Source organism: Psittacula echo (genome assembly GCF_963264785.1).
Source record: "Psittacula echo genome assembly, chromosome: 3".
In the NCBI taxonomy this organism is placed as follows: Eukaryota; Metazoa; Chordata; class Aves; order Psittaciformes; family Psittacidae; genus Psittacula; species Psittacula echo.
In genome coordinates, this window is record NC_137736.1 from 58344857 (window position 1) to 58371785 (window position 26929).

Genomic DNA, 26929 nt, shown 5'->3' on the forward strand with positions numbered 1-26929 from the left:
GCTATAATGTCATCATAATTACATGTAACTTGGGCATCAGCATTACATAAAAGCATATTGAATGGTTACTTAACATAACATTTGAATAAATCATGTTTAAAATCATGTTCACTGAAACATTTATTTCAGCTAGAGCCACATAGTTTAAGCTTCTCATACATAAACATTTTTGGCATTATTTATGAAAACTTGGCTTGCATCCACTTAATTTATACTTTAAAAAATAAGAGATAGCTATGTGAATCTTATATTTATCGCAGAAACCTCCATCGTCTGCTGCTTACTGAGGTTTCAGCAGATCTACAATGGTAATTCAATAACAGTGCTTATAATAACCTAGGAGTTTTAAACACAGTTTCCCATTTTCGCATTTGGCATTTCAGTCTGTACTTTCTTTCTTTCCCTGATAGGCTTCTAGGTACTAAAACTAATTTGTTAGTGCCTATCATGCTGTGTGACAATGATGCCCTTGAATACCTAACCTGGTTAGCATGGGTTGAACCTCCTAGGAAAAGGGAAAGTGACTGGTGAAGGTGCCTCACAGCTTCTGAAGTTTCTGGAGGGAAGGTTTTCAAGGTGAGTTGAGCAATCTTGCCCAGAAGCAGCTGTTCCAGGGAGGAGGAGTTACACTGAGGTTTTGCATCTAGCTGTTGGTTATTGCACCAAGGCCATGTAGTATGGGCTTAATTCGGTCTCTATTGTATATGTTGGTTCAATAATAAAATGCATTTTCTTCACTTCAAAATGAAAAAGGCTCAGACATAACAAGGTATGCATTCTCTAAGCCTGTGGAGAATTTTAGCATCATGTTTGTTTTATTTCCTGCTTGTAAATGGTGTGTGTGTGGTGTACAGAGCTCTTTCCAGAATAGAAAAATAAAGTATTTTTTTTTAATAGTGGTATTCCATGTTCATAAGCTTTCAGAATTTGAAGCTGAAATGTTTCACTTTTTATTGTTAGCATTATCTTCCAAGTTATAAACATTAGCCTTTGTATCTGTATGCTTATCCTGAATCATTTTGTTAGATATGTAACATCAAGAGTACTTGTTAAGCATTCTGTGATTGTATAGCATTGCTTTGTGTTCTGGCCTTAATCCAAAAAGGTCTATTACTTTTCACTCTCCTCAAGACTATTTTCAAATTAATATATTTAACTTAATTTCTGCTTTTATATAATCTTGTAGGATTTATAGGTGTGACAGAAAGTGATGATTGTTGTTTGAAATTTAACTTATATTTAGTTAAAAGACTCCAGCAATTCCAGAAATACAGTAGTAACTTAGTAGCTTTCCACTTTCCTTGCCGTCAAGATACCATTAGCAGAAATACTTCATGGAGCTCCAACCTAAAGACATGCAAGACATCATGGGCTGATAAGCTTTTGGAGGGCAATATACTCAATGTATGGAGCTTTTCTTCCCATAAAATCACCATGGATGAGATTTATCTTATGCAGTATTACATGCTGAAAAGTCACCTGTCTAGATAGGTATAGGCTGTGTTCGTAGATATTAGGTACTTCTGGGGCGTGATTCATCTGCACTGTTTCAGTCTTTTTCAGCCTTTGGAGTTTCTTTCAGTCTTTGGACTTTCTTCCCCCCTCGCTGACAGTTCAGAAAAGTCCTGACATTCCAGTATGTGTTGTTGATGGCACGTTATTTCTCTATTATATTGAGTGAGCCTTCAACAGAGCTGGGAGAAAAAAAGGAGAAAAGATGAGTTACTATTTTTGTTACTTTAATAATCCTAAATGCAAAACATTAGCTCTTTCTAGCAACAAAAACTCCACCAACAGCAATACTGAAACCATATGCCCTCCATTTGATTTACCATCAGTGCCTGCCTGGCTGCATACAGAGCCTCTCTGCTTAATAGTGGCTCTAGGCAAGTGCATGTAAAATATTCAAAGCAGTTTTGTTCTTTTATTAAAGTTGTGATAAGGATGCAAAGCATTTTAATATGAATTATCAATTATATAATGATATTCATATACAACAAAGTGCTTTTAATACAAGTACTTTTTATGTGGTGCTTTTGTGACAAGGGAATTACTTTTGTCATACTTTCAGAAGCATGTCTTCTATTGGTGCCAGACAGACAGCAGCAGTAGGAGATTTCTGTAAGAGATGAACCCCATTTACTCATCATTCACAAGAAGGTATTTTTCTGTGCAGAGAATTTCAATGCAGAGAATTTCAGCATCAAGATGTGTCTACATTTTTGTAAGAGAAGAAAAAAATGGAGTGCATTATCAGTCTGAATATAAGATCATGATGAACCTTCAACATTTAAAAGATTAGATTTGACTCTTTCCTGTTACATTTGCCTAATTGTTTTCCTGATCTCCCTTTGCTGTTATCATCTCTCTTCGAAAAAACAAGCTAAGTTAATTCTATCCTGCCATTGGCATTTTTGCTGATGGATGTCAAAAGTTATAAACACAAGGTGGCCATACCAGATGTTTTTCACTCTTATGAAAATTTTAATAAACATATTAACAGAAACTGCTAGTATATATTTACATAACGGGATTGAAAACAGACACTTATTCTATCTATTTTGTACATGTTCATTTAGAAGTAGTGCCCTCGTCCACCCATAGCTAATTTGCTACAAATCCCATTATGACAACATGCCAGTTGTCATGGTTACAGGGTGAGCTGCGTCTGTCTCTCAGGTGTCATTGGCTATGTTTGGGAGCAATGCCCTAAAGGATGATGAAGGCTGAGCATGCTCCATTACTATATAGCCAGCTTTTGCAGATGTAAACTGCTTGCTCTGATATCTTGCAGAAAGTGGCCATGCACGCTTCAGGAAAGAGCGCAGTCATCTTCTGGTCTCAGTGTTGACCATGTGACACTACGCGTATGAGATACGTGACTATAAACAGGGGATATACTTGGGTCAGTGTTGAGGTTTCAGGTTCTCCTTCTCTGCAATTCCTCCCCTCCTCTCTCCTTTGCTGAGCTAAATAAATTACCCCAAGCCTATAACGAGTCACAGTGGATCAGACAACTAAGAAATGTGGACACCAGACAAAACTGTACTTAAGAATATCAATCAAACCACAAAATAGCATGCTCAGGCATAGTTGCAGGCATGCAATACTATGATCTTTAAATCCAGAGCAATGTGGCTTGGGAATCCTGATGCCTAGAACTACAAAAAGAACAATGTGAAGTTTAGAGTAGGATTCATCTGAAGATGTAGGTATCTACACGAGAACTGGGTGCTCCCATTATGTCAACAGAAATCTAGTCATCTTAGCTCACAGAGCTTATAGAAAGCCGTATAGAAAGCTGGGGATCCTTTTCTTGGGTGGAATCTGACTTGAGAGGCTCAGCCCAGCTCCCACACTCAAGCACCCTGAGCCACTGGGATGCTCCAAATTATGTTCTTTGGACTCCAGTTACCTCTCCAGTAGAGTGTGGTATTGCGGAGCATGCTCCCTGATTCTCTATATCCAGCATACATCTTGTATTGTAACTGACAGTTCTATGCAGCATCTCAAGTAACTCAGGGCATCTTAAATAGACAAGATGGTGGCATCTAACCTGAGCCACAACCAGCCCTACTAGTTCTGTTTTAGATGGCTGGCTATTTCAAGGGGATCCAAGACATGAGAGAGGTCCCACATCTCCCTACCCAGTGCACAAGGAAATAGGGCATTCACAATACTCAGATGTTAACATCCTTTACCCAGTGCACTTTTTATGTAAAATGCATAACCATTCCAAGAACAGGGACCAAACCCAGGATCTAGCATTCCCATGTAAGTAGAGCTTAATGCATCCAAACTCAGGGTCATTTACCCCAAGCTTTTAGTTGCCTCTCTTTAACTTCTCTAAGCAGACAGGTAAAGTAATGCACAGAGACATAAATCAGATTGTAAGATACAAATCAATACTTATTATGGAGCACCCCTTACATTCATCACGCCTTCTCAGAAACTACTTAGCTAAAACTTGTATTTTATTGCTGATTCCAGCAAAGCCAACACATTTCAGGCAACATCTCCTCTTGCTCTGCCTTAAATCAGTAGCACTATTTCAGAAGAGTCCTCTGTTCCCACATGTTCGGAAACAGCACACACACACACAAAAAAAAAAAAAAAAAAAAAAAAAAAATATCCAGAAAAAAACCCCTGGGTTTTTTTTATGAGTTAAAAAAAGCAAAATGTATTCTGCAAAATCACATGGATTTAATTGAAAAAGCTGGTAAGCTTCAAATTTTCAACATGCCTTTTTTATATGAACCTCAGCATTTTAAACACAAAAGTATTCAAAATGTCAGAGATAAAATATTTCATTTTACTTTGAACACATTGCATTAGGTTACATTGTATTTTTAATTTGGCTTGCAAAAAATAATGAAATAACCAAATTGGATAATGTTCATCTGGATCAATGAGAAACCTTTTCTAAAAAATTCTCCACACAGCTCTATCAAAACCATACTGTTACATTGTGTTTTTGACAAAAAAAGTGACTATTTTTCTCCTTTTTCATTTCTTGGCAACAGAGTCATGGATCTATAATTAAAATCCCACTTAGACAATTTCCAAAAGATTATTACAATCTTGTCATGTCAGGTGTTGAGCAAGTCAATTTATAGATTTTATTTTTTTTTTCTTTGCATCCCTGCATTGGTTCTACAATAATGGTCTGAAAAGCTTCAAAGCTGTAAACTGTTTTGCTTTGGCAATTAACACAGGTCATGCGAATGATATTCTCTCTTTCTCTTTTTAGGAATGCAGTTGAAGAAAACAAAAAACTATATGCAATTTATGACACAAGGTGAGTAATAAAAATTATTTTTAAAAGGTGATTATATGTAAATGAATGTTAACTTTAAAATGCTAAAAATATTATTAACATCTATTTTAAAGTATAATCTTTAAATTAAGGCATAATGACAAAAATTTTACATCAAAATACACAAAATGGTGCATCTACCTGCTAATGATTCCCCCTTATAGACAGTGATTTCACTCAGTACACAGTGCATACAACAAAGAAATGTAGTTACACAACCAGCTTAATCTACATGTTAAGTAACATGAAATCACAGAGGGAATATGTCCCATGATCATGATCTGTGTATTGTCAGCTTAACCGTGGCTGCTTCTGATGCCAGTGTTTGGAGAATGAGAGCGAAGGGTTAGCTGGCACAGCCTTGGAAGAAGGGGATGCACTAAAAAACTAAGAAGCAGCTCCACCATCAGAGCACTGGGTCTTGGCAGTGTATGGCTTGGATATAGCCTCTATAATAAATACACCTCCACACTCCCCACAGTCTGAAGCATTTCTTTTCCCCTCATCCTTCATGAACTCTTTCCGGTTAAGGACACTCCTTAGCATAAGTAAAAAGCCTACTCAAAGAATAAGAACAAGACATATATAGACTTTCACTTCATTCCAGCCATAGCTCTTTCTTTGTTATCCTGGATTATCACTCCCAGAATTCTTCCTAATCTTAGCAAATTAGGATTGATGCCAAACAATTTCTTTGCACTTCCTTCTCATAGCTTATTCTTTTTTATGTAGGAAAGTTTGCTTGTGTGGAAATAGCTTTCTTTTTGTTTTTCTTTTCCCCTCAAGTGTTTATTCTTTGTCTTTCTACTTTTCCACTGTTAAAATTCAAAAGGACATTTGATGAAAATGTCAGGAACCAACATTTCTTGGTGTTTTAGCTAGTCAGTTGTTATATAGAGGCATCAGGTAGGATCTTTACTAGATCATCTTTTAAATATATTTAATAGTAAATATAAACAATTCAAAAGACTCCTGTTTGTCTTCTTCACTGTGTATAATATCCTGCACAATGAGGCTTGGGTCTTGATGTGGAATTCTGGCTGCTGTAGTGAAAAAATGCATAAACAATAATTGTCACAAATGAGACAAAGATCTTGATAAATAGGAAAACACAAAGAAATGGACTATATCCTTTTATTTTTATCTAATCTTACAGAAAAAAATAACAGCTGTGTACTGTTTTGTTAAGAATAATGTGCTTCTGACTCAAATAGAAACTCTTAGCAAAAAAGTCCTATGTAAAATAGCTTTTCCTCAACTGCAGTTACAGTAAAAAAAATATAAAAATCATAACTCATTTACTTGTCTGTTTTTCTAAACAGACTGCATTTTCATCAGGACAGAGACTTAAAGAATAGTACTTCTAAAGCACCACAGGCACCTCTAATGTATTTGTGTTATTTCAGTGCATAATCATCAATCTTCATGATGAAAAAATGTGAGTTATAAAGAGCCTTTATTATTTCTTCCTCTGCCAAAGTGTCAATGGATTTTTATTTTGATGTGTCTGACTCATTATGTGCATAATCCAGAGCTTTTGCTGCATAAGGAATGTAATAGTGCAGAAATAATCTTTTAAATTCATTCAGATAATGCAAATTTTTGTTCTATTTTCTTGAGTATGAAGAAAAATAACCATTTGAAAATTAAACAACAGTTCAAAACAATTTGGGTCAAGCCTCTTTTTAAAGGCAGATTTGTCACCATTACTCATATTGATTGATGCCTTATTCCTTACGTGGCCCACTGAAAACATTCAGATCTCTACTACATCAGAATTGTTGACATAAAAACATTAATATTTCTGCATAATTAAATGAAAACCCGCAAATTATGCAACCAGAGCAAACAGATTCATGAAACGCTGTTTGCAGTCTGCCTGACAGAAATAGGGACAATGAGTGTAAACCTGTTGTCAGGTTATAAACTCAGCATAAACTGTTGAGTATTGCTCAACATCAGCAAATATTACATACGCTTTCTGATAAATACACATAGTAGATAAATACTGTTTTCCCCACATAGTTTGTCCAAAAAACACTGCTTGTTATATAAAGAGGCAAAACACAGCATATGAAACCGTCAAAGTGCAGACTGAAACTGACAAAGTGCAGAGTATTCATCAAGCCCTGATGTCACGTGTCTACTCCCCAGCATCCTCCCGTCACTCTAAAACTCTGCTTCTGCTGAGATAGAACAGAAAGTGAGAAAATTGAGCTTTCTGAAGTAAACATTAAGTTTCAGATGAATGGTATTTTGGCAAAAATGATCTTCAAATCTTGATTTCATAAAGTAAAAAAGAAGTCAGGCTTAGGAAAAAAAAAAAATAGACCTAAAATTTCAGAAGGCAGAAGGAAGCTTATAGAAGGTGGAAGTGATGACAGGTGGCTTGGCAGGAATACAGGGACATTGTCTGGGAAGCTAGGGATCAGGACAAGAAAGAAAGGCCCAGTTAGAATTAAATCTGGCAAAGGATGTGAAAGATAACAGGAAAGGCTTCCATAGGTATGTAGCAAACAAAAGACACGCTAGAGATAATGTGGGCCCTCTCTGGAAGCTAATGGGAGAACTGGCTACCCTGGATTTGGAGAAGGCTGAGGTTGTCAGTGACTTCTTTGCCTCAGCCTTCATTGACAAAGTCTCTGACCACACCACCCAAGTCATGATAGGCAGGGACTGTGAGAATGAAGACCTTAGGCCCACTGTAGGAGAGGATAAGGTCTGAGATCATCTTAAGAACCTGAACATATACAAGTGCATGGGGCCTGATGAAATCCATCCGCAGATCCTGAAGGAGCTGGCAAATGAAGTTGCTAAGCCACTGTCCATATCTGAAAAATCATGGCAGTCAGATGAAGTTCCCGATGACTGGAAAAAGGGAAATATAACCCCTGTTTTCAAGAAGGGGAAAGTGGATGACCCAGGGAATTACAGACCAGTCAGTCTCACCTCTGTGCCTGGCAAAATCTTGGAGCAGATTCTCCTGGAAAGCATACTAAGGCACATGAAAAACAATGAGGTGGCTGGTGACAGCCAGCATGGCTTCACTAAGGGCAAATCTTGCCTGGCCAATTTGGTGGCCTTCTATGATGGGGCTATGAAACTGATGGATAGGGGCAAAGAAGTTGATGTCATCTGCCTGGACTTGTGCAAAGTGTTTGACACTATCCTGCATGACATCCTTGTCTGTAAACTGGAGAGACATCAATTTGATGGATGGACCACTCGGTGGATAGAGAACTGGCTGGATGGCCACAGGCAAAGTGTTGTGGTCAATGGCTCAATGTCCAACTGGAGACTGGTAACAAATGATGTCCCTCAGGGGTCAGTGCTGGGGCTGATCCTGTTCAACATCTTTGTCAGTGACTTGGACAGTGGGATTGAATGCGCCATCAGCAAGTTTGCTGATGACACTAAGTTATGTGTTTCGGTTGATACGCTGGAGGGAAGGGATGCCATCCAGAGGGACCTCGACATGCTTGTGAGGTGGGCTGCCAACCTCACGAAGTTCAAACAAGCCAAGTGCAAGGTCCTACACCTGGGTCAGAGCAATCCCAGGCACAGCTACAGGTTGGGCAGAGAAGAGATTCAGAGCAGCCCTGCAGAGAAGGACTTGGGGGTGTTGGTCGATGAGAAACTTAACATGAGCCAGCTTCAGTGTGTGCTCGCAGCCCAGAAAGCCAACCGTATCCTGGGCTGCATCAAAAGGAGCGTGACCAGCAGGTCGAAGGAGGTGATCCTGTCTCTCTACTCTGCTCTCATGAGACCTCACTTGGAGTACTGTGTGCAGTTCTGGTGTCCTCAACATAAAAAGGACATGGAACTGTTGGAACAAGTCCAGAGGAGGGCCACGAGGATGATCAGGGGACTGGAGCACCTCCTGTATGAAGATAGGCTGAGAAAGTTGGGGCTGTTCAGCCTGGAGAAGAGAAGGCTGCGTGGAGACCTCATAGCAGCCTTCCAGTATCGGAAGGGGGCCTACAAGGATGCTGGAGAGGGACTCTTCATCAGGAACTGTAGTGACAGGACAAGGGGTAACGGGTTCAAACTTAAACAGGGAAAGTTTAGATTGGATATAAGGAAGAAATTCTTTACTGTTAGGGCAGTGAGGCACTGGAACAAGTTGCCGAAAGATGGTAAATGCTCCATCCCTGGCAGTGTTCAAGGCCAGGTTGGACAGAGCCTTGGGTGACATGGTCTAGTGTGAGTAGCCCCTGCCCATGGCAGGGGGGCTGGAACTAGATGATCTTTAAGGTCCTTTCCAACCCAAATGGTTCTGTGATTCTATGATATTTTTCTTGTAGATTTTTTCACAGCCAGTTTTATTAATTACACCTTCTCAGCAGGTTAAACCAGCAGGCTATTAAAATTGCTGCAAGGCAGAATAGGTAAGCAGCAGCATGGGTCTCAGCCTAGTAAGATTAATGTCCTGCATTCCTCAGAAGACACCACTTCAGCTGTAGGAGCAATTCTTTCCACTTTTCTTTTAGCTTTCTCTCTCTCTTTTGTATTTCGGAACCTTCTATGTTTGCAGCTTGCTTCAGGATAAGACTGGATCTTTGTCAAAATCAGTTAAAAGATAGACAAGCCAGAGAGGAAAATTAAATGAAAATGTTCTGATAAGTGATTCTGACCTTCGTTCGTAAGCTGGGTTATGTTCATTTCGTCAGGTAAACCCTCAGTATGACTTTCCAGTGCAAGAGCTCAGTGATGTATTGCATGGTGTGATCAAATACTTCTTCCCTGATTCTCAAGCCAGTATTTCTCCTGCAGTGTAGTGACTGATAGTGGTAGTACTGCAAATGCATTAGTTGTGAGCAGACCTTGCCTCTTCTCTCACTTTCCTGTCACTGCCTCCTCTTCTGTATCTCCATTAGTACTGACAATGATGAAGAAAACTGGAATTTGTTCCAAAATCTTGAGTGGTTCTTCATTTCACTCCCACTGCCTTCAACAATTTCTGTACTTTAACAAAGGCTGAGTATGCTCTGTTCCAGCTCCTACAGAACGGAGATGATGGGTGTGTCTACACAGCATTTTAGTGCAGATCAGGACTGTGCTTCTGAAGTGAATCATTTGATCATTCCCACTGACTGTGCTTTGGTTCACATCTCAGAGCAGTCTCAGAGTACATGAAATTGATTCCTTTCATATGAAACTAAGGTGGAAAAGGCACCCCAGCAGCACACTGAATGTGGTCCAACTGCTAACGAGCATATAGTCTATGGGAAGAGATCAGAATTTTTTTCTAAGGGGGAAAAAAAATCCAAAATGTGTATGGTGTGGATATCAGGTCCTCAGCAACAGTAGTTCTGTTCTACAGACCAGCCTGAATGATTGCTAACCTAGGCATAGCCAATGAATCAGTTGTAGCACCACCCAGCACAGGACTTTTTTTCATGTGTAGGCTTCCATGTGCATCTGCATCAGCCCAAGGACAGCTCTTTTGCTTCTTCACACATAATGTTTGCTTTCGCAGTTTAAACTTAGCCATTTTTGAATGGCAATGCTAAGAAAGAAAAGAATACTGTGCTTAGCTTACTGAACAAAATTTGATGAGCAACAGAGATCTTAATTGTCCAGTGGCCCATAGGCTAGAACCGGAACTTGGAATTCACTGAAGTAGTAGAAATGGTGATGAATTAGAAATTCTAAAGTCCAAGACACAACGTTTGAAATCTCATCTTTCACAGGGATAATTTTACAAGGACAGAAAGACTATAGGTTGGAAAAGAGCAAGAGTGAGAATGAGCAATGATGAACGCACATAAGGGGAGCAGAGAATTGTGTTCCATCCCTTACACCACTGAATGTTGATTTATTTTACCCAGAAATTAGGTAATGAATTACTAGATTATTTACAAATAACAGTACTTCATCAATAAGAGCCAAATCATTAGGCCACACTTTCCCTCTCTCCCCTACTTAACTACCTGCTGAGAAGTAAAATATTTCAAAGAACAGAGATGAAAACCTTACCTCAAGGATATCTAGTCTGGGCTTATCTCAGGAGATACATCCTTGGGATTTTCTCAGATGGAGAGCCTGTATGTTCTGACTGGGTACTTTGCTTTAGTGAATAAAAGTTCCCAGACTCCTTCCTGCCATGCCTTGAAATAAGCTATTTGCCTTTTGATAGGAGACCCTATTTCCAGATGAAAATTCAGGGTGGTCAATTTAGGGGCAGGACAAGGAGTCTATTTCTGTGCCCACTTTTGTTTTCCTATTGGCCACATTAAATAGCTCCCCAAAAGTCTTTGCTTCTATTATTTCTTATTTATGGTATTATTAGTGTTAGCTCAGTAATAGCAGTATTACAGTGCTATTTATAGTCCTTATAGAATCACAGAATCATAGAATAGTCAGGATTGGAAAGGACCTTAAGATCATCTAGTTCCACCCCCCCTGCCATGGACAGGGGCTACTCACACTAGACCACGTCACCCAAGGCTCTGTCCAACCTGGCCTTGAACACTGTCAGGGATGGAGCATTTACTGTCTTTGGACAACTTGCTCCACTGCCTCACCACCCTAACAGTAAAGAACTTCTTCCTTATACCTAATCTGAACTTGTCCTGTTTAAGTTTAAAAGCATCACCCCTTGTCCTGTCACTACAGTTCCTAATGAAGAGTCCCTCCCCAGCATCCTTGTAGACCCCCTTCAGATACTGGAAGGCTGCTCGGATGTCTGCATGCAGCGTTTTCTTCTCCAGGCTGAACAGCCCCAACTTTCTCAGCCTATCTTCATATGGGAGGTGCTCCAGCTCCCTTTTAGCAGTATTTATACTCTGCTCTGTGCAGGGCTTTGCTGGATATTACCTTCAGACTGTCTTTCCTATAGACAAAATCCATTTTCACTGTAAATGCCACATCACTGAGAAGTCGAGATGATTTTTATCTTTCATGAAATTAATTGCTCATTTATAATTTTTAATGTCTTTCAGTTACTGCTAAGCTTAACTGTATCCGGAGCCCCAAGGAACAAATGCTCCATAACCCCCCTAACTGCTTTCTTGTCCCATCAGCTCCAGCCAGAATTATCTTTAAACTATCCACAAGTAAATGGAAATGATTGCTGTGAAAGATCAAGAAGACAAATACTTAAATGTAGTGATAAACGTGACAGGCTCTACAGCACTGTGGATTCATTCCTACCTCAGATGTGTTTTCAAAGTACCAGGATAGCACGTTAATCAGAAATAGTGTTCTCTAAAATATTTTATTTCTGTTATAAAACTGACAATCTATTTAAGAGAAGTTATTACTGCTTAAATGCACTTTTAAACCACATTAAGTTCTTCATAAGAAATATTTTATTCAGTGTTAATACGTTCTTTCAGCACTTAGGGGGAAACAACTGAGTCAGTACCTTTCCCTAAACTCACTTTCTCTGAAGTCTTTGAAAGAACTAGTCTTCAATAATGTCCATTCATAGCATTAAAAAAATATATAATGATCAAAGACCCTAAAATAACATGTATGTATATATTCATAGTTTGACTTCTTGGTTTTGATCACTTGAGTCATGTATGCTTCCTGTCGCAATTCTCAAGCTTTCATCATAAGCTTTATTGGTTTTTAAATGAAAGCTAATATTTTCACTTACTTTATAATCATAGAAATTATGGCACTATTAAAAAAATCCAAATATTGCAAGACTTAAAATGAAATCACAAGACTTGGCAACACTCAGTTTCTCTACATTTTTGTCATTGCCTATTTTTATATTAGGGTTTTAATTAAATATTAGGGGTCTATATTATTTTTATAACTGATCCTGCTCCTTCTTTTCGTTGAAGTTTTGTTATTAACTGTAACAGCAAGAAGATCAAGATGTATGCCATGGATTGCACTTGTCTTTCTTTTCAAAAGTTTGTCAAGAGATAAAGAGCCTTTTCCCACCTGTACACAGCACCACAGTGTTCTTCAACTGTCCATCCTTTTCCTAGCAGTTTTTCTAAGGGAAGAGGGTTGGTAGAAGGCAAAACAGGTGGTAAGAGAAGTGAGAAAAAAAAAAAGACATTGCTTTTCTCCCTCAACTAGTGAAATGTGCTCTGTCATGGATCAGTGGCCAGCGACTGTAACCACAATCAGGAGCTGGCTAAGGGCACGTTTATACCGTTGGTAGGGCGTACTGAAGAGGTCTGGCATTGAAAAGGTACTGGCTCTGGAACCAAAGGCAATATAGCCAAGTCAGCGTGCTTCTGTTTCCATGCCAATTAGTCCTGCTGAAAGGACTAATTAACCTGGAAGGAAGTTCACACTAATAACCACTGTGCTATTTCCACCCTGACCAATGTTTTACACAAAGTTAAGAGCACCCAGAAGCTCAAAGGAGCCAACAGCTTCCACCGTGGGTCCCTTTGGCATCAGTGCAGCTTCCCTTCATCACTGCCCTGCATAACAAGCCTCGATAGGCATGCTTTAAAGACAGTGGAGGTTTTGCCTGGCAAAACACAATGATCTAGGTCTGTGTTGATGGCATCCTCACAGGCACTGTTGAAGAGAGCCTTGGGCACAGCACTGAACACACACCCGACTCCCAGCCGTGGTGCGAACGCTCCCTGGCCCATTGCGGTCCAGGCCAGGGCTCACAGCCCGGCTCTCTCTCCTGCCCCACCTGCCTTCCCCTAGGCACCGCTTCCTGGGGCAGGTGGGCGCAGTGACCCCGCACGGCGCAAGCAGAGGGGGAGGAGACGGAGGCCCAGCTCCAGTGGTGTCCCACCGCGGGGATCCCCTCACCCTCCCGAAGAAAAGGAGCCGGCTGCGGGGAGACGGCTGCGAGGGAGCACCCCCGCCTGAGGGCAGGTGCCGCGGGGCCGGTGCCGTGGCCAGCGGGGCGGGCGTGCCCCGAGGCTGTGCCGGGGGAGCCACCGCCCGCTGCTGCCGGCCCGGTCCCGACAAGCCCCGCTGCCCACGGCGCCCGTCCTCGGGTTGTCCGCCGGGAGGGACGGCGGCGGCGCCCTCCCTCCCTCTCCTCCCCTTATCTTCCATTCTCTCCCCTCCCCTCCCGGCTGGCGGGAAGGCAGCTGGGCAGGCGGCGGCATACGAGGACAGCGGGCGGAGGGGAGGCAGGCGGCCGGGCTCCGGCGGAGGGCGGCTTCCTCCGGGGCTCGGCGGCGTCCGGCCGCGGGGTGGGCGCAGCCGGGTGCGCGGGCTATTCCCGCGGGCCGGGCAGCGGTGTTGGGACAGGGGGTGGGGGGATTTTTATCTTGGGGGGGGGGGGAAGGCCGAAGTGGGGGTAGAACGGGAACTGTCGCCTCCGCCTCTTCCTCAGTGGCAGCCGGGGCAGCCGGAACGCGGCGGCGGCTGCTGCTGCGCGGAGGGAGAGCGGAGCGGAGGGATGTGGGGCTTTGGAGGAGGCAGGATCTTCGGGATCTTCTCCGCTCCCGTCCTGGTGGCCGTAGTCTGCTGCGCCCAGAGGTAGGAGCCAGCATTCCCCGGCGGCGCGGGGTGCGTTTCGGCAGGCGAACAAGCTGATGCTCCCCCCTCGAGCGCCTACCATCACCACCGACCCCGCGCGCCCCGTCCTCTGCTTCCCCCGCTCGACACCCCCCGTCTCTCTCGCCCCCACAGTGTGAACGATCCCGGCAACATGTCCTTCGTGAAAGAAACTGTGGATAAATTGTTGAAGGGCTACGACATCCGCCTCCGGCCGGATTTCGGAGGTGAGTCGCCCTGTCCGGGCTAACCTCCCGAAGCACCCCCCTGTTCTCCCCCGGTCTGCCGCCAGTCCCGCACGGCGGCCCCGGCTCGCGCGGCCCCTCTCGCCTCCAGGTCACGGAGCGGCGGTGGGTAACAGTGTCATCTTCCTGCAGGTCCGCCCGTCTGCGTGGGGATGAACATAGACATCGCTAGCATCGACATGGTTTCCGAAGTCAACATGGTGAGTAGCGGGAGGCCCCGGCCGGCGCCGGGGCTACCGCCCGTTCCTCGTCTCTCCCTCCGCCCGAAGTCGGTGCTGCCTGGGCGGGCATTAGCCGGACTGCGCGGTGCGGCGGGCGCTGTCCTCTCCGCCTGAAAACTTTATTTCCCCAGAGACGCCCTTTCCCCTTCCCCCTCTTGTTGCCGCGGGTGTGCGCGGTTGTTCCGGCCGAGCCTGGGGGTGCCGGGCCGCCTGACACCCCTCTCCCTCCTCCCGTTCTTTCTCCCGGAGCCTGCTGGGGCTCCGCCGGGCCCCCAGCACCTGCCGCGGGTTCGTAGAGCGGAGCGGGCTGGCGGAGGCGGTCGCAGGATTCCCGGGGCAGGCGGCATTAGTGCTGTCCACATCTTCCTGCTCCTTGGGCGGTTCAGGGGAAAAAAAGCCCACCAAGCCAGCTTGTCGGTGGATAAATTCTGACATGTGTGAGCGTATTAATTATTGTCTACGGCAGGCGCGATTGCCTGTGGACCTCGTAGGAATTGTAATTTTGCTTCCCAAAGTGATGCTGTTCGGGGCTGCCGGGTTCGCTGAGGAGAAGGGTGTTAGTGTGTTTCTGCATTTCGGTCCCCCCGTCGGTGTATTTCGGTGATTTGAGGTGAGCAGCTAGAATTGAGGTTTGTTCTAGTCCTGAATCTGGCGTGGATTTTTCATGTTCCTGAGCAAATTACTCCTTCCCTCTGTATCTCAGATTTTTCCTTCTATTCTTCATTTTGCAAACCTGAGTTAAAAAGACCAGCCTACTCTGCAGTGCTGTAGTTACATTCATGGCATTAAGAGTAATAATCTGCACGTTTGGAAGCTGAGCTCTCATAAATATGACACTAACACCGCACTACCCCTCCTTCAGTGCAGTGTTGCAGTGTTACAAGCTGGCATAGCTTGGCTTTATACATGATCTGTGTATTTTCATTAATGCTGCCCCTTCTGTTTCCCACTGTGCCCAGAATTCTCAGATAGAAACTTCTGTTCTACTTCCAATCTTTTTAAAAGTGGTTTTAACAGATACCTGTTACCTGCTTGCAGTTAAAAGTGCCACTCTACCTCTTTACTCATTCAGGAGGGATATACAAGACAGTTCTTAATTATAAGAGTTTATTTTAGCTTCCTGCAGATTCAGGCAGCTGTAGGGACACCTCATCTATTCCACAGGCTTTTCTGTATCTGTAGGATTGCTTCTCAGAAAGATGGAAGCTGAGTCTTTGAAGGGTAATTGAAAAGTCTGACTTCAGTATCCCCACTGCCACCTTCCCCACCTTTGGCTAAGCTCCAGACTTAGGGAAGCACTACAGTGCACATTAAATTAATATATAACACTTTCTGTATGTGAAATGCAATAAATATCAGAGAAAGGCAGGCTGAGACCAGGAAAAAAAAAAAAAAAAGAGGGGATGTATCCTACATTTTGTGGCCTTTTTATTTCCCCTCTGCCAGCTGTGGGAAAGCCTGTTAGTTTTAAATAACATCTTGCCCAGTCCACTGTTGCAGGGCTGTAAGGAAAAGTAAGTAATTACACTACTTGTGATGTTGCTGGACTGGGTAATTAGATCTTGAATGATACAGGAAGTCCTCAAGAGGATGGGTGCCATCCCTTTCCCCCGGGCAGTGAGACAGTGTACCAATTGCTGAATTTTCTAGCAGCCCCACAAGTAAGTGTCTGCTCTTTTCCATTAGTTGGCAGAGCTGTAAAGAAGTGGGTTTTCCCATGCCTTCTCATGGGGCAGTGCAAAGTCTGAAAAATATCAGTATAGATCTTGCAACAGAAACAAATATGTGTTTCTGAAGGGAGATGTTGAACTACTGTTGCAAAACATGGATTAATTTGCTTCAGGAAAAAAAGAGTAGAAAGGGCTTCTGATTGTGGAACACCTTACTACAACTGGAGTTTCAGCTGAACTTGTGTCTTCTCCTTGTGAAAGAAGCAGGCTTTGACTAAGCCCAAGTACTGCCCAAGTTGATTACTTCCACTTGTTTTAGGTAACTTCCTACTGATCTGCAGATTCTTGAGTAAATGTCAAGAAACAGTGAATAAGAATGATCAGAAGGAGCTTTTCAAGATTACTGAAGTAATAGTAATATAGTGATAGTAATGATAGTAATGTGGAGGGGGGAAGAAAGGTCACAGTTTGAAGACCTAAGACATAGCTGTTGAACTTAATGCTGGTTACCAACTAAACTTTTAATCTTTGGCATATTCTTTTTGCAAAAGATGAACTGTGGTAGTATGGACATCAATTTCTTTGATTTAAAACTAGACATTTGTGTAACCTTTTATAAATTAGCTTGTTAAAATTCATCTCTGTATTAAAAAGAAAATAACCAGAGAATTAACTTTCTTCAATGTTATGAATATAAAATAAAAGTTATTACAGCAAGTTTTATTATACTGCCTTCTAGGCAGCCTGTAATGTAGCTTTCTGTGATATGATGGCAATTCTTTGTAACGAGAATTACAGCTTGTATCATATTCTTTTCTATTCTTAATGAAACTGTAGGCTTGTATGTAATGTATTCCTCTATGAATCTTCAGTCACTAGATACTCATCTGGCTTCCCAGCACTTCAAAAATGTGTGTATTTTTAGTATTTGTGTTAAAAATTATTAAAAATCTTTTGGCCTTCTTACATCAAGGCTACCTGTAGCTATTTTTTAGAATAGACTTACTGAATAGTAATGTGCCTCTTCCTCAAATTACATGGAACAGTTAACATTTTTCTGTGCTTTTGATGGTGAAATGCTAAGCTGGATCAGGAGGACTGATGCAAGTATCAGGACTGCACAGCATGAAATTGTTTTATTGAAAAGTTTTAAGTAAGCAGTTTCTATTTGATCTCATAACCTCTTGAAAATATTGAGTATCATTATTGAAAGTGTTACTCTACTATTTACATCATACTGAAAGTACTAAACATTTATTAAGTAAAAATACTATGCTTTGATATTTATACTTTGAGTTATGATAGAAAGAATTAGTGAAGTTGCATCTAAGAAGTTCAAGGAAAGGCTGCCGTCTGTTAATGTTCTGTACAAATATATATTTATATATATATATGTGTATCACCCCCTGTGCTTTATTTCCCTGCTTTACCTGTGCATGCTTTCCCATTATTATTTGCCTATTTCACAAATCATACCTGTAATTTAGTACTTAAGTACCTACCTATTTTTGTGCATGCTTCCAATAACTGCATTTAAAACTGCTATAATGTGTATCTCCAAACAAAATACTAATCAATAATGACAGACATAATACTGAGAAAACACTGTAGGTCATCTTACAAATAAAGAGTATGAAAGATTACTGTTGTCAGATTTCAATAATTTAGCGTTATAATTTATCATTTTACATGATTTGGGTTGACTGGTTCTGCACTTTCTGTGGTTTAGAGGCATGTTTTGCTTAGACAACGTGGATTGAAAAAGAAATAGTTCTCATGCTTTTCACTAGTCTTGTCAGCCTATTTCTGATCAGACGATACCTGCAATTTGTGATTTTTTTTTTTCAATAATCTGATTCTTGTTCAACGTTTGGTCTGTGAATCAAATGTGTTAGTTCCACACATGTCATTTTGAAGAACCCAAATACTCCTGTAGCTTTTTATCCTTAGGAAGTTAAATAATCAATACACTGAATCTCCAAATAACCTCCTCTTTAAACTCATCATTATAGCTACAAGACTTAAGGTGCTGTGCTTTCATTTTCCAGTCATTTTAGGATGTGTTTTATAGTTTATGGAAGGTAATGCTATAAAGTGGATAGAAAAAACCAAGGGGATCATTGCAATAATGAACCTTTCTCCTTAGATACAATGTTTTGCAGAGAATAGTATGATGTCCTGAAAAACAGCAAACTTGTGCTACTGCTCTCTGAAGTGCTGTCTACATTCTCTTTGAGCATAGAGGGGACTTCAGAGCTGCTCATCCAGGGTTTTTCAGGCTCTAATTTCAATAAAACCAGCAAAACCCAAGAGGCATCATTGGCTATATAGTCATCCTGCTGTTTTGAGAATACTGTAAGCAGAAAATTAGGTTGACATAAAGTCAGACAATAAAACTTATGAGTTGTTGTTTCTGAAAAAGATGTAATCTGTTCTATGCTAACACTGTAATTTTTTACTTTTACATATGTTCCATTATAAAACTGCAAGTATGCCTTTGGACTTCTCTGTGTGCCTGCTGATTTTCAAAGCAGTTTTGACATCTATCTGACAAACTGTGTTTTATTTGCTGCTCTAAGGTCAACTGAAGTTCTTACTCACTGTGGGCAAATATCATCTACTATTCCTTAGGTAGCAATGCATAGATAATTACTCTTAGGTGAATTAATTCATACTTCACCTGAAGTACTGAAGGTGCAGAACCTTCTCACATCTCACTTTAGATGTGTAAAGAATGGGGTGGGATTCAGTTTATGTAAATTGAGATGTATGCAATTAGATGACCAAATGAGAGCTGGATTGCTGAGTTTTAAAGCCGTAGTTAACGGAGATCTAGAACAGAATGTGGTGGCTTAGGCAAAGTTAGCTACTGTCATTTTTGTTTCATGGTGTTGTATGTGCCCTACAATTTCCAGTCCAGGTTGTCATAGATCTCTTTCAAGTCCTCTGCCATGTCTGTGTGCTCTGTGCATGTGTTAGATGTGACATCAACTCCTGAAGTTTAAACAACTGACTCTTACTCTTGTGAGTACACGTGGTGGAGCCCAGAGAGCTATTTATCTTAAAGAAGACACTTTAATAGTGCTTCTTAGATGTTTTAGGTGCCTCAAGGTATCCCGTTTGGACTCCAGCTGCCTCTTCAGAAGGGTAGGGTACTCCCATGGGTACTGTGCTACCAGCTATCAGCCATATGCAGGGGTCTTGCATAATCCAGGACATCCAGAATGGCACCAGACACCCTTACTTAGGTAAGTGGGTAGGTGAATTGTTCTCTAGGTTTCTGGCCAAAGCTCATCCTCCAGGCTCCCTCTGGAATCAGAAGCAGGCAGGCACTAGTTTGTAAGACGTATCTTAGACATCATGTAGGTTTTTTGTGCTTTGTGGTTTTTGTTTTGTTGTGTTTATTTTTTCTTTTTTTTTTTTTTTAATATATTTTATGGGTTTTTTTTGTTTGTTTGTTTCTGGTTTTGGTTTTGTTTTGTTTTTAAGATGGAAAGATTCATCTTTCTAGGAGATGTCCGTCATTCCTGAATGGCTATGAAGAGGGTCGAAGTATCTTGGTTAGTATTTGAGTAGAATGTAGCAAGACACAGAGAAATGTAACCTATGTTTCCTTCATAAATGTAGCTTATATTTCCTGTCACAAACAGCTACTTTCTGAATACTTGACAAACAGAATCTCAAAGTTACCTCATGGAGGAAATAACTGCTTTGTGACATACTTTGCTTTGAAGATTCAGATGGAGAAATTAAATGAGTTGTACTAATAGAGTGATTACATAATCATTTTTATTGCAAGCACAAGTTTTCTATCTAGACGAAGATTCATGTGTGCACTGCTTGATCGCAAATTGCAAGAGTATAAAATAGAATAGATTACTGATTTTTTGCTTTTATGTATTTTATAATTTGATGTACATAGGGAGAATAGTAGATCATGCTAAATAGTGCAGAGACACCATATAAATAATTTCATGTGTATATATATATTTATGTATATGTTTGATAGATAATATAAGGAAAAAAAGGGAAGAAGAAGAAATGAATACTGCCCAAGTGGGGAAGAATCCATCTCCTGAGGCCAGCATAGCCTCGCAAAGCATGCTATCACTGTGCTGGTGATGAGCCAGCAGCCATCCACTAAGAGATGGCAGCAATGGTTACTGCTCCTGGAGGACAGTTTATATTATATCTTAGCAGGTTACCTTCTCTCTAGTTGCCAGATGGCAACCAAAGCATCCTTCCTTCTAATCCTCTGTCTCAGCCACATTAATTTCTCTTCTTCAGGACAGGACCTGTGAACTCCCCCAGCCTGCTTTACTCTGTCTCTCCACTCCTGTCATGTTTCATAGTTCCCATTGACAGAGAGAGACAAGTGCTAGTGGTAGACAGCAGGATAGAATTCCCCTGTTTGACCAGGGGAATTGATGACAGGCTTCTTCTTATCCGCAGAGGAAAGCAGCTGCTGTGAAGGGGAAGAAATAACTGCTTATGTAGAGACAAGGAGGTAGTTAATGTTGCTGGGAGGTGGCAGTAGGCTTTTAAAAAGGCAACTCCAGCTGCCAGCGTCAAATCATCTGGTCTTGGATGATGAAATAGATACAATCTGTAATGAAATATATCTGGAATAACTGCATGTATTTCAGGGGACAAAAAGGGAATTCAAAATTATGTTTACAAATTAGAGGAATGGCCCTAAGAAGGGGCAGCCACAAAGTGCTACATTTTTTAAGGAAGATAGAACGTTTATAATGATAATTGCCTAAGCAACAGTGCAGAAAAAAAGAATACAGAGGTTTTACTGGACCAGAGTCTAAAGCAATCTAAGTTAATTCAGGTCACAGGTGCAATACAATTGAAAAAAGGTGCAGCTTACTCTTGAGTACATAAATAGAAGTGTCATTCACAAAACATGGGGGTTTCTCTGTCCACCATTAGTAATGGCTGTGAAGAATGCTGTGTCTTGTGTTTTTGTGCTGTCTTTCAGGGAGATGGAAGTGAACAGGAGGTGTAAGGAAGGGAAACAAATGTTTCTCATTAAAATAATTTGAAAACGGGGCGTATGTGTTGATGTTGAAGTAAATGGTTTTGTTTAGCACTGAAAAATCGGATGGAGAGAGGACATAAATTTCCCAATATGTAGGAAGCTGGTGGTGAGAGAAGGATGATCAGCTGCTCTTTAGAACCAATTGAAGTAAGACCTGAATAAATTAATTAGTTGATTTCAGATTAGTTTTCAGCTAGCTACATTGTTGTAGCATCTCCTTTGTTGCAGGTTTTCAAGAAGAGACCAGAAAAATACATCTTCCAATGTTGTTGTTCTTGCTTCTGGAGAAGCTGGGCTAGCTGGTGCTTTGGGAGCTGTTCCAGCACTGTATTTCTATGAATCTGTGCTCTGATTTAGTCACTATTTTTGTCAGTCCTCCCCTGAGTTGCACACGCAAGTGTGTCTTGGTGTGGTTTCAGGTGTTGCTGCTGGTCTCATGCTGATGCTGTAGAAGATGAGGAGTTTCCCATAGGTCATTTATAATATATGCCAGTGTAACAAGAATATGCCATACCATGTGAGATGTCATAAGTTGCCAACATTGCGTATCTATCTTCATCATGTTCTTGGTATCCCTGCACTGATTGCAACAGGCATTGCACATATGTCCTTTCAAATATACTGGTCATAAAAAAAATAAGAGTTGTGAAGTACAAGGTCAGGACTTCTGTGCATGTAACTTCTGTGTATAAGGAAATTTTTAGTTTTGTCGACAACCTTTCACCGTGCCCACATAATGAAGAAGTACACTAAGTTATACAGGAGTGGAAGATTTACAGAAGCTTTATAGATTTATACCTACTCCATGTCTAGCAATTTTTCCCATTCCTTTGAAGACAGAGCAAAGAGGAAGCAAAGAGTTATATTTATATGAAGGTTTCTATCCATGCACTGAGTGCTTATTCAGGTAATTTTATGTCTTTAGTCATACAGAAAGCTTAGCAATATGCTAAAGGCGTGGCAGACAATCTCATGTTTCACAGAAGACAACATACAGACACAGGTCCACCCAGCCAAGTGTCCTGACTCTCATACTGGCTGGTAGGGAAGAATGAAATAAACGTGTTAATATGAAGTGGTGATGGTGGTGTTAATAATGAAGTGGTGTTGGTCAATGGCAGCCTTGGCTGCAGTGACCATGAGATGGTGGAGTTTAGGATCCTGTGTGGGAGGAATAGAATACCTAGCAAGGCCACAATTCTGGATTTCCGAAGGGCCAACTTCGGCCTCTTCAATCAATTGCTAAGGGAAGTCTCATGGGAAAGGGTACGAGGTGGTAAAGGGGCTCAAGATAGTTGGTCAGCATTCAGGGACCACTTCTTCCAAGCTCAGGATCAGAGCGTCCCAATGGGTAGGAAATCAAGTAAGGGAGCCAGGAGACCAGCATGGTTAAACAAGGAACTGCTGGGCAAACTCATGTGGAAAAAGAGAATCTATGGATTATGGAAGGAGGGGCTGGCCACTTGGAAGGAATATAGGACAGTTGTTAGAGGATGTAGGGAGGCAATTAGGACAGCTAAGGCCTCCTTGGAACTTAATCTTGCAAGTCGGGTTAAGGACAATAGAAAGAGCTTCTTCAAATACATAGCAGATAAAACTAACACAAGAGGCAGTATAGGCCCACTGCTGAACGAGGTGGGTGCCCTGGAGACAGAGGATATAGAGAAGGCAGAGGTGCTGAATGCCTTTTTGCCTCTGTCTTTACTCCTGCAGGCTCTCCCCGGGGACCTCAGATTCCTATAGCCCCAGAAGGAGTCAGGAGAAAGGAGGAGTTTGCTTTGGTAGATGAGGATTGGGTTAGGGATCAGTTAAGCAATCTGGACATCTATAAATTGATGGGTCCGGATGGAATACACCCACGTGTGCTGAGGGAGCTGATGGAGGTCATTGCTAGGACACTCTCCATCATCTTTGGTAATTCATGGGAAACAGGAGAGGTGCCTGAGGATTGGAGGATGGCAAATGTCACTCCAGTCTATAAGAAGGGCAAGAAGGAGGACCCAGGTAATTATAGACCGGTCAGCCTTACCTCCATCCCTGGAAAGGTGATGGAACAACTTATTCTTGACACCATCTCTAGACATACCAAGGATGAGGGGGTCATTAAGAGCAGCCAGCATGGTTTTACCAGGGGAAGTCATGCTTGACCAACCTTATAGCCTTCTATGAGGAAGTAACTAGGTAGATGGATGATGGTAGAGCGGTAGATGTGGTTTTTCTTGATTTCAGTAAGGCATTTGATACTGTCTCCCACAGCATCCTCATAGATAAGCTAAGGAAGTGTGGGCTTGGTGATCAGGTAGTGAGGTGGATCAAGAACTGGTTGAAAGGAAGAAGGCAGAGAGTTGTGGTCAATGGGGCAGAATCTAGCTGGAGGTCTGTGACCAGTGGAGTCCCTCAGGGGTCGGTGCTGGGACCAGTGCTGTTTAATATTTTCATCAACGACCTGGATGAGGGAACTGAATGTACCCTCAGCAAGTTTGCTGATGACACTAAACTGGGAGGAGTGGCTGACACACCAGAAGGCTGTGTTGCCATTCAGCGAGACCTGGACAGGCTGGAGAGTTGAGCGGGGAGAAACTTGATGAAATTCAACAAGGGCAAGTGTCGAGTGTTGCATCTGGGGAGGAACAACCCCATGTACAAGTACAGGTTGGGGGTTGACCTGCTGGAAAGTAGTGAAGGGGAAAGGGACTGGGGGTCCAGGTGGGTAGGAGGATGACCATGAGCCAGCAATGTGCCCTTGTGGCCAAGAAGGCCAATGGCATCCTAGGGTGTATTAGAAGGGGGGTGGTCAGTAGGTCGAGAGAGGTCCTCCTTCCCCTCTACTCTGCCCTGGTGAGACCGCACCTGGAATATTGTGTTCAGTTCTGGGCCCCTCAGTTCAAGAAGGACAGGGACCTGCTGGAGAGAGTCCAGCGCAGGGCAACTAAGATGATTAAGGGAGTGGAACATCTCCCTTATGAGGAGAGGCTGAGGGAGCTGGGTCTCTTTAGCTTGGAGAAGAGGAGACTGAGGGGTGACCTCATCAATGTTTACAAATATGTAAAGGGTGAGTGTCAGGATGATGGAGCTAGGTTTTTTCAGTGATGTCCAGTGATAGAACAAGGGGCAGTGGGTGTAAACTGGAGCATAAGAGGTTCCATGTGAACATCAGGAAAAACTTCTTTACTGTGAAAGTGACAGAGCACTGGAACAGGTTGCCCAGGAGGTTGTGGAGTTCCTACGTTGGAGATATTCGAGGCCCATCTGGACAAGTTCCTGTGTGATGTACTCTAGGTTACCCTGCTCTTGCTCTTTTGAGGTCCCTTCCAACCCTTGGGATTCTGTGATTCTGTAATAGTTCTCTAGTGTACTCTTGAAGCCTCCCATGATTTGTGACTTCAGACTTCCTGTATCTCAAAACTCTTTGAGAGAGTACTTTTTGATCATGTGTCACCAGAGCATTGGGATCATTTAGTAATGATACACTTTTCCCCACAATTTTCATTTTAATAGAGATGTGATTATATAAAGAATTTAAACTTGGGCAGTACCAAGTTCAATCTGTTAATACTGAAGGGTAATAAAAACTTTCAGTGGGAGAGGTTGAATAATATTTAGCTACCGTTAGGGGTTTTAGCTTATCCAGGACAAACTTTCTTTTTTTCTCCCCTATGACACAGAGTCATAAAAAATAGCTGAGAGAAGAATCATTTCAAAAGGGGAGTTCATTTAATATTTGTAATTGAATTTCACAGCTCCTCATAACTACAGATATTGCAAGGAAAAAATCCCTAAGTCTAGGCATGTCTAATTCATTATTCACTATTACGGATTCGAGCCGATAATTTTGGCAAAATAATTTGTTCTCTCAGCAGTTAGAAACCAGTTACAGGTTGCTGTGATAATGTAACCTGCAATATGAATGTAGTATTGCATACAGCAGAGAGGGAAGGTAAAACAGCTGTGCTGGGAGGTCTGCAGTTACACTGGATAATTGGCAGTTCAATAGCACTTAATGACTTTTTTTCTTTATACTAATATGAATGTTGAATTTTCATTAGTTCATGGGTGTGTCTCCATGGCACAGTACAGCACTCTGCAGAGATGCGAGAGGTACTTCTGGTGCAGTTAGTACAGCTTCTGGAAGCTGTGAAGTTATGCCATTACAGAGCTCCATACAGGATTGTTGTATCAGTGGGAGTTAGGTCCTTGAATATGACTTGTTTCACAAGCTTTAAATAGGTTATCCAGAATATGACCAGCATCCAGCCAGCGCTGATAATCGTCTCCCCTTAAAAGAGAGAAGTGCTTCTATAAGATGGATATTTTTGCTGTAAGGCAGGTATTTAAGACAGTAAGAATGACTGGCCCTCCCGAAGTGCCCATCTAGAAGTGCTAACAAGGTAAAGGCATTGAGAAGACAATGAGAGGAGCTGGCTGACCTAGGATAAATAAGCAGGTTTTAGTTAATGTTGGGATGAATGAATTCCACATATTGTTCCTCCTTAACCTGCCTTTTCACAGGTAAATAGAAGAGTGTGCTGAACTGATACACAGTTGATCTTTAGCAGCAGTAAGTAATGTTACCCAGTAGGTTAATGCATGTAAAATTTTGTATGCGGTTTGAATTATGGAAAGTTTTTCAGGTAGGCTTTTTGTGAGTCCTGATTCGAAACACATATAGGACAGAGAAGATAACCTTTAAAAGCAAGCTCAAATCCATGTGATTAGAAATAGGTCATCCCTTGCTCTTTTAATTGAGATGTAAGATAGCCCCACTATTACACTCTGCTTGTCTGTTAACCCTAAAGTTACTTGAAAGGAACAGCTTCATTCCCTTGAGTCACACATAGTTATTTCCTCACCACAAGGAATATTTTAACATATCCCATTCAGGCGGTTACTTGCCCATAATAGGCCTAACAGTTGAGCTCATTGCTTAGTTATGTCAAATGTTGAGTTGTAATCCAGTCCACACACCACATGAGCTTCACTGGGCAGGTCTTTGGGACTGAGCTGGTACAGAATCAGAGCTGAGGGCTTCCCCTTGTAGCAGCTGAGCTTGACTGTGCAGGGAAGCTGAGCCCCTCTCACGTTTTTCAGTGGGGAAATAGGTCTGGAAGAGTCAGAAATCGAATCTTCCAGACTTAAAATGCTAAAATGTGGACTAGTGGAAACCGTTTTTCAACTTAATCTGAAGTTATTTTGTAAGCACATAGCTATTTTTCTCGGTGGTTTCTGATGCCACTGTGCCTTTTAATATGCACAGAAATTTTGAAGTTGAAAATAATAGACAGTACAAACATGCATTTGAATTCTGAATTCTAAAATACACCAAGTCAAGATGGGATTACTGAGTAATGCAGTTAAGTCTTGTTATTCATTAAAGATCCAAAAGGTGAACTTAGACCTTTCTTTGTAATATAACACAATGACATGTTTGTATTTTATGCTCCAGCAATGGTTTGTTTTAGCTTCTGACCTCCTAGGCTGTCCAGATAACA

The 26929-nt window shown here is 41.7% G+C and overlaps 1 protein-coding gene across 2 annotated transcripts in view; it reads left to right on the forward strand.

Annotated features, from left to right (window-relative positions):
- The window catches only part of GABRB3 (gamma-aminobutyric acid type A receptor subunit beta3), a gene marked incomplete at both ends in the record, with an annotated part of 197417 nt that overhangs the window by 66854 nt on the left and 103634 nt on the right, over nucleotides 1–26929 (forward strand). Inside the window, 3 exons of one of the 2 annotated variants that reach the window (XM_080612703.1) lie at nucleotides 4751–4798; nucleotides 14393–14484; nucleotides 14635–14702. In XM_080612703.1, coding sequence (XP_080468829.1) covers nucleotides 4751–4798; nucleotides 14393–14484; nucleotides 14635–14702 — 208 coding nt within the window. Of the gene's footprint in view, nucleotides 1–4750; nucleotides 4799–14159; nucleotides 14240–14392; nucleotides 14485–14634; nucleotides 14703–26929 lie in introns of those variants that run through there. The other variant, XM_080612704.1, reaches the window with a different exon arrangement.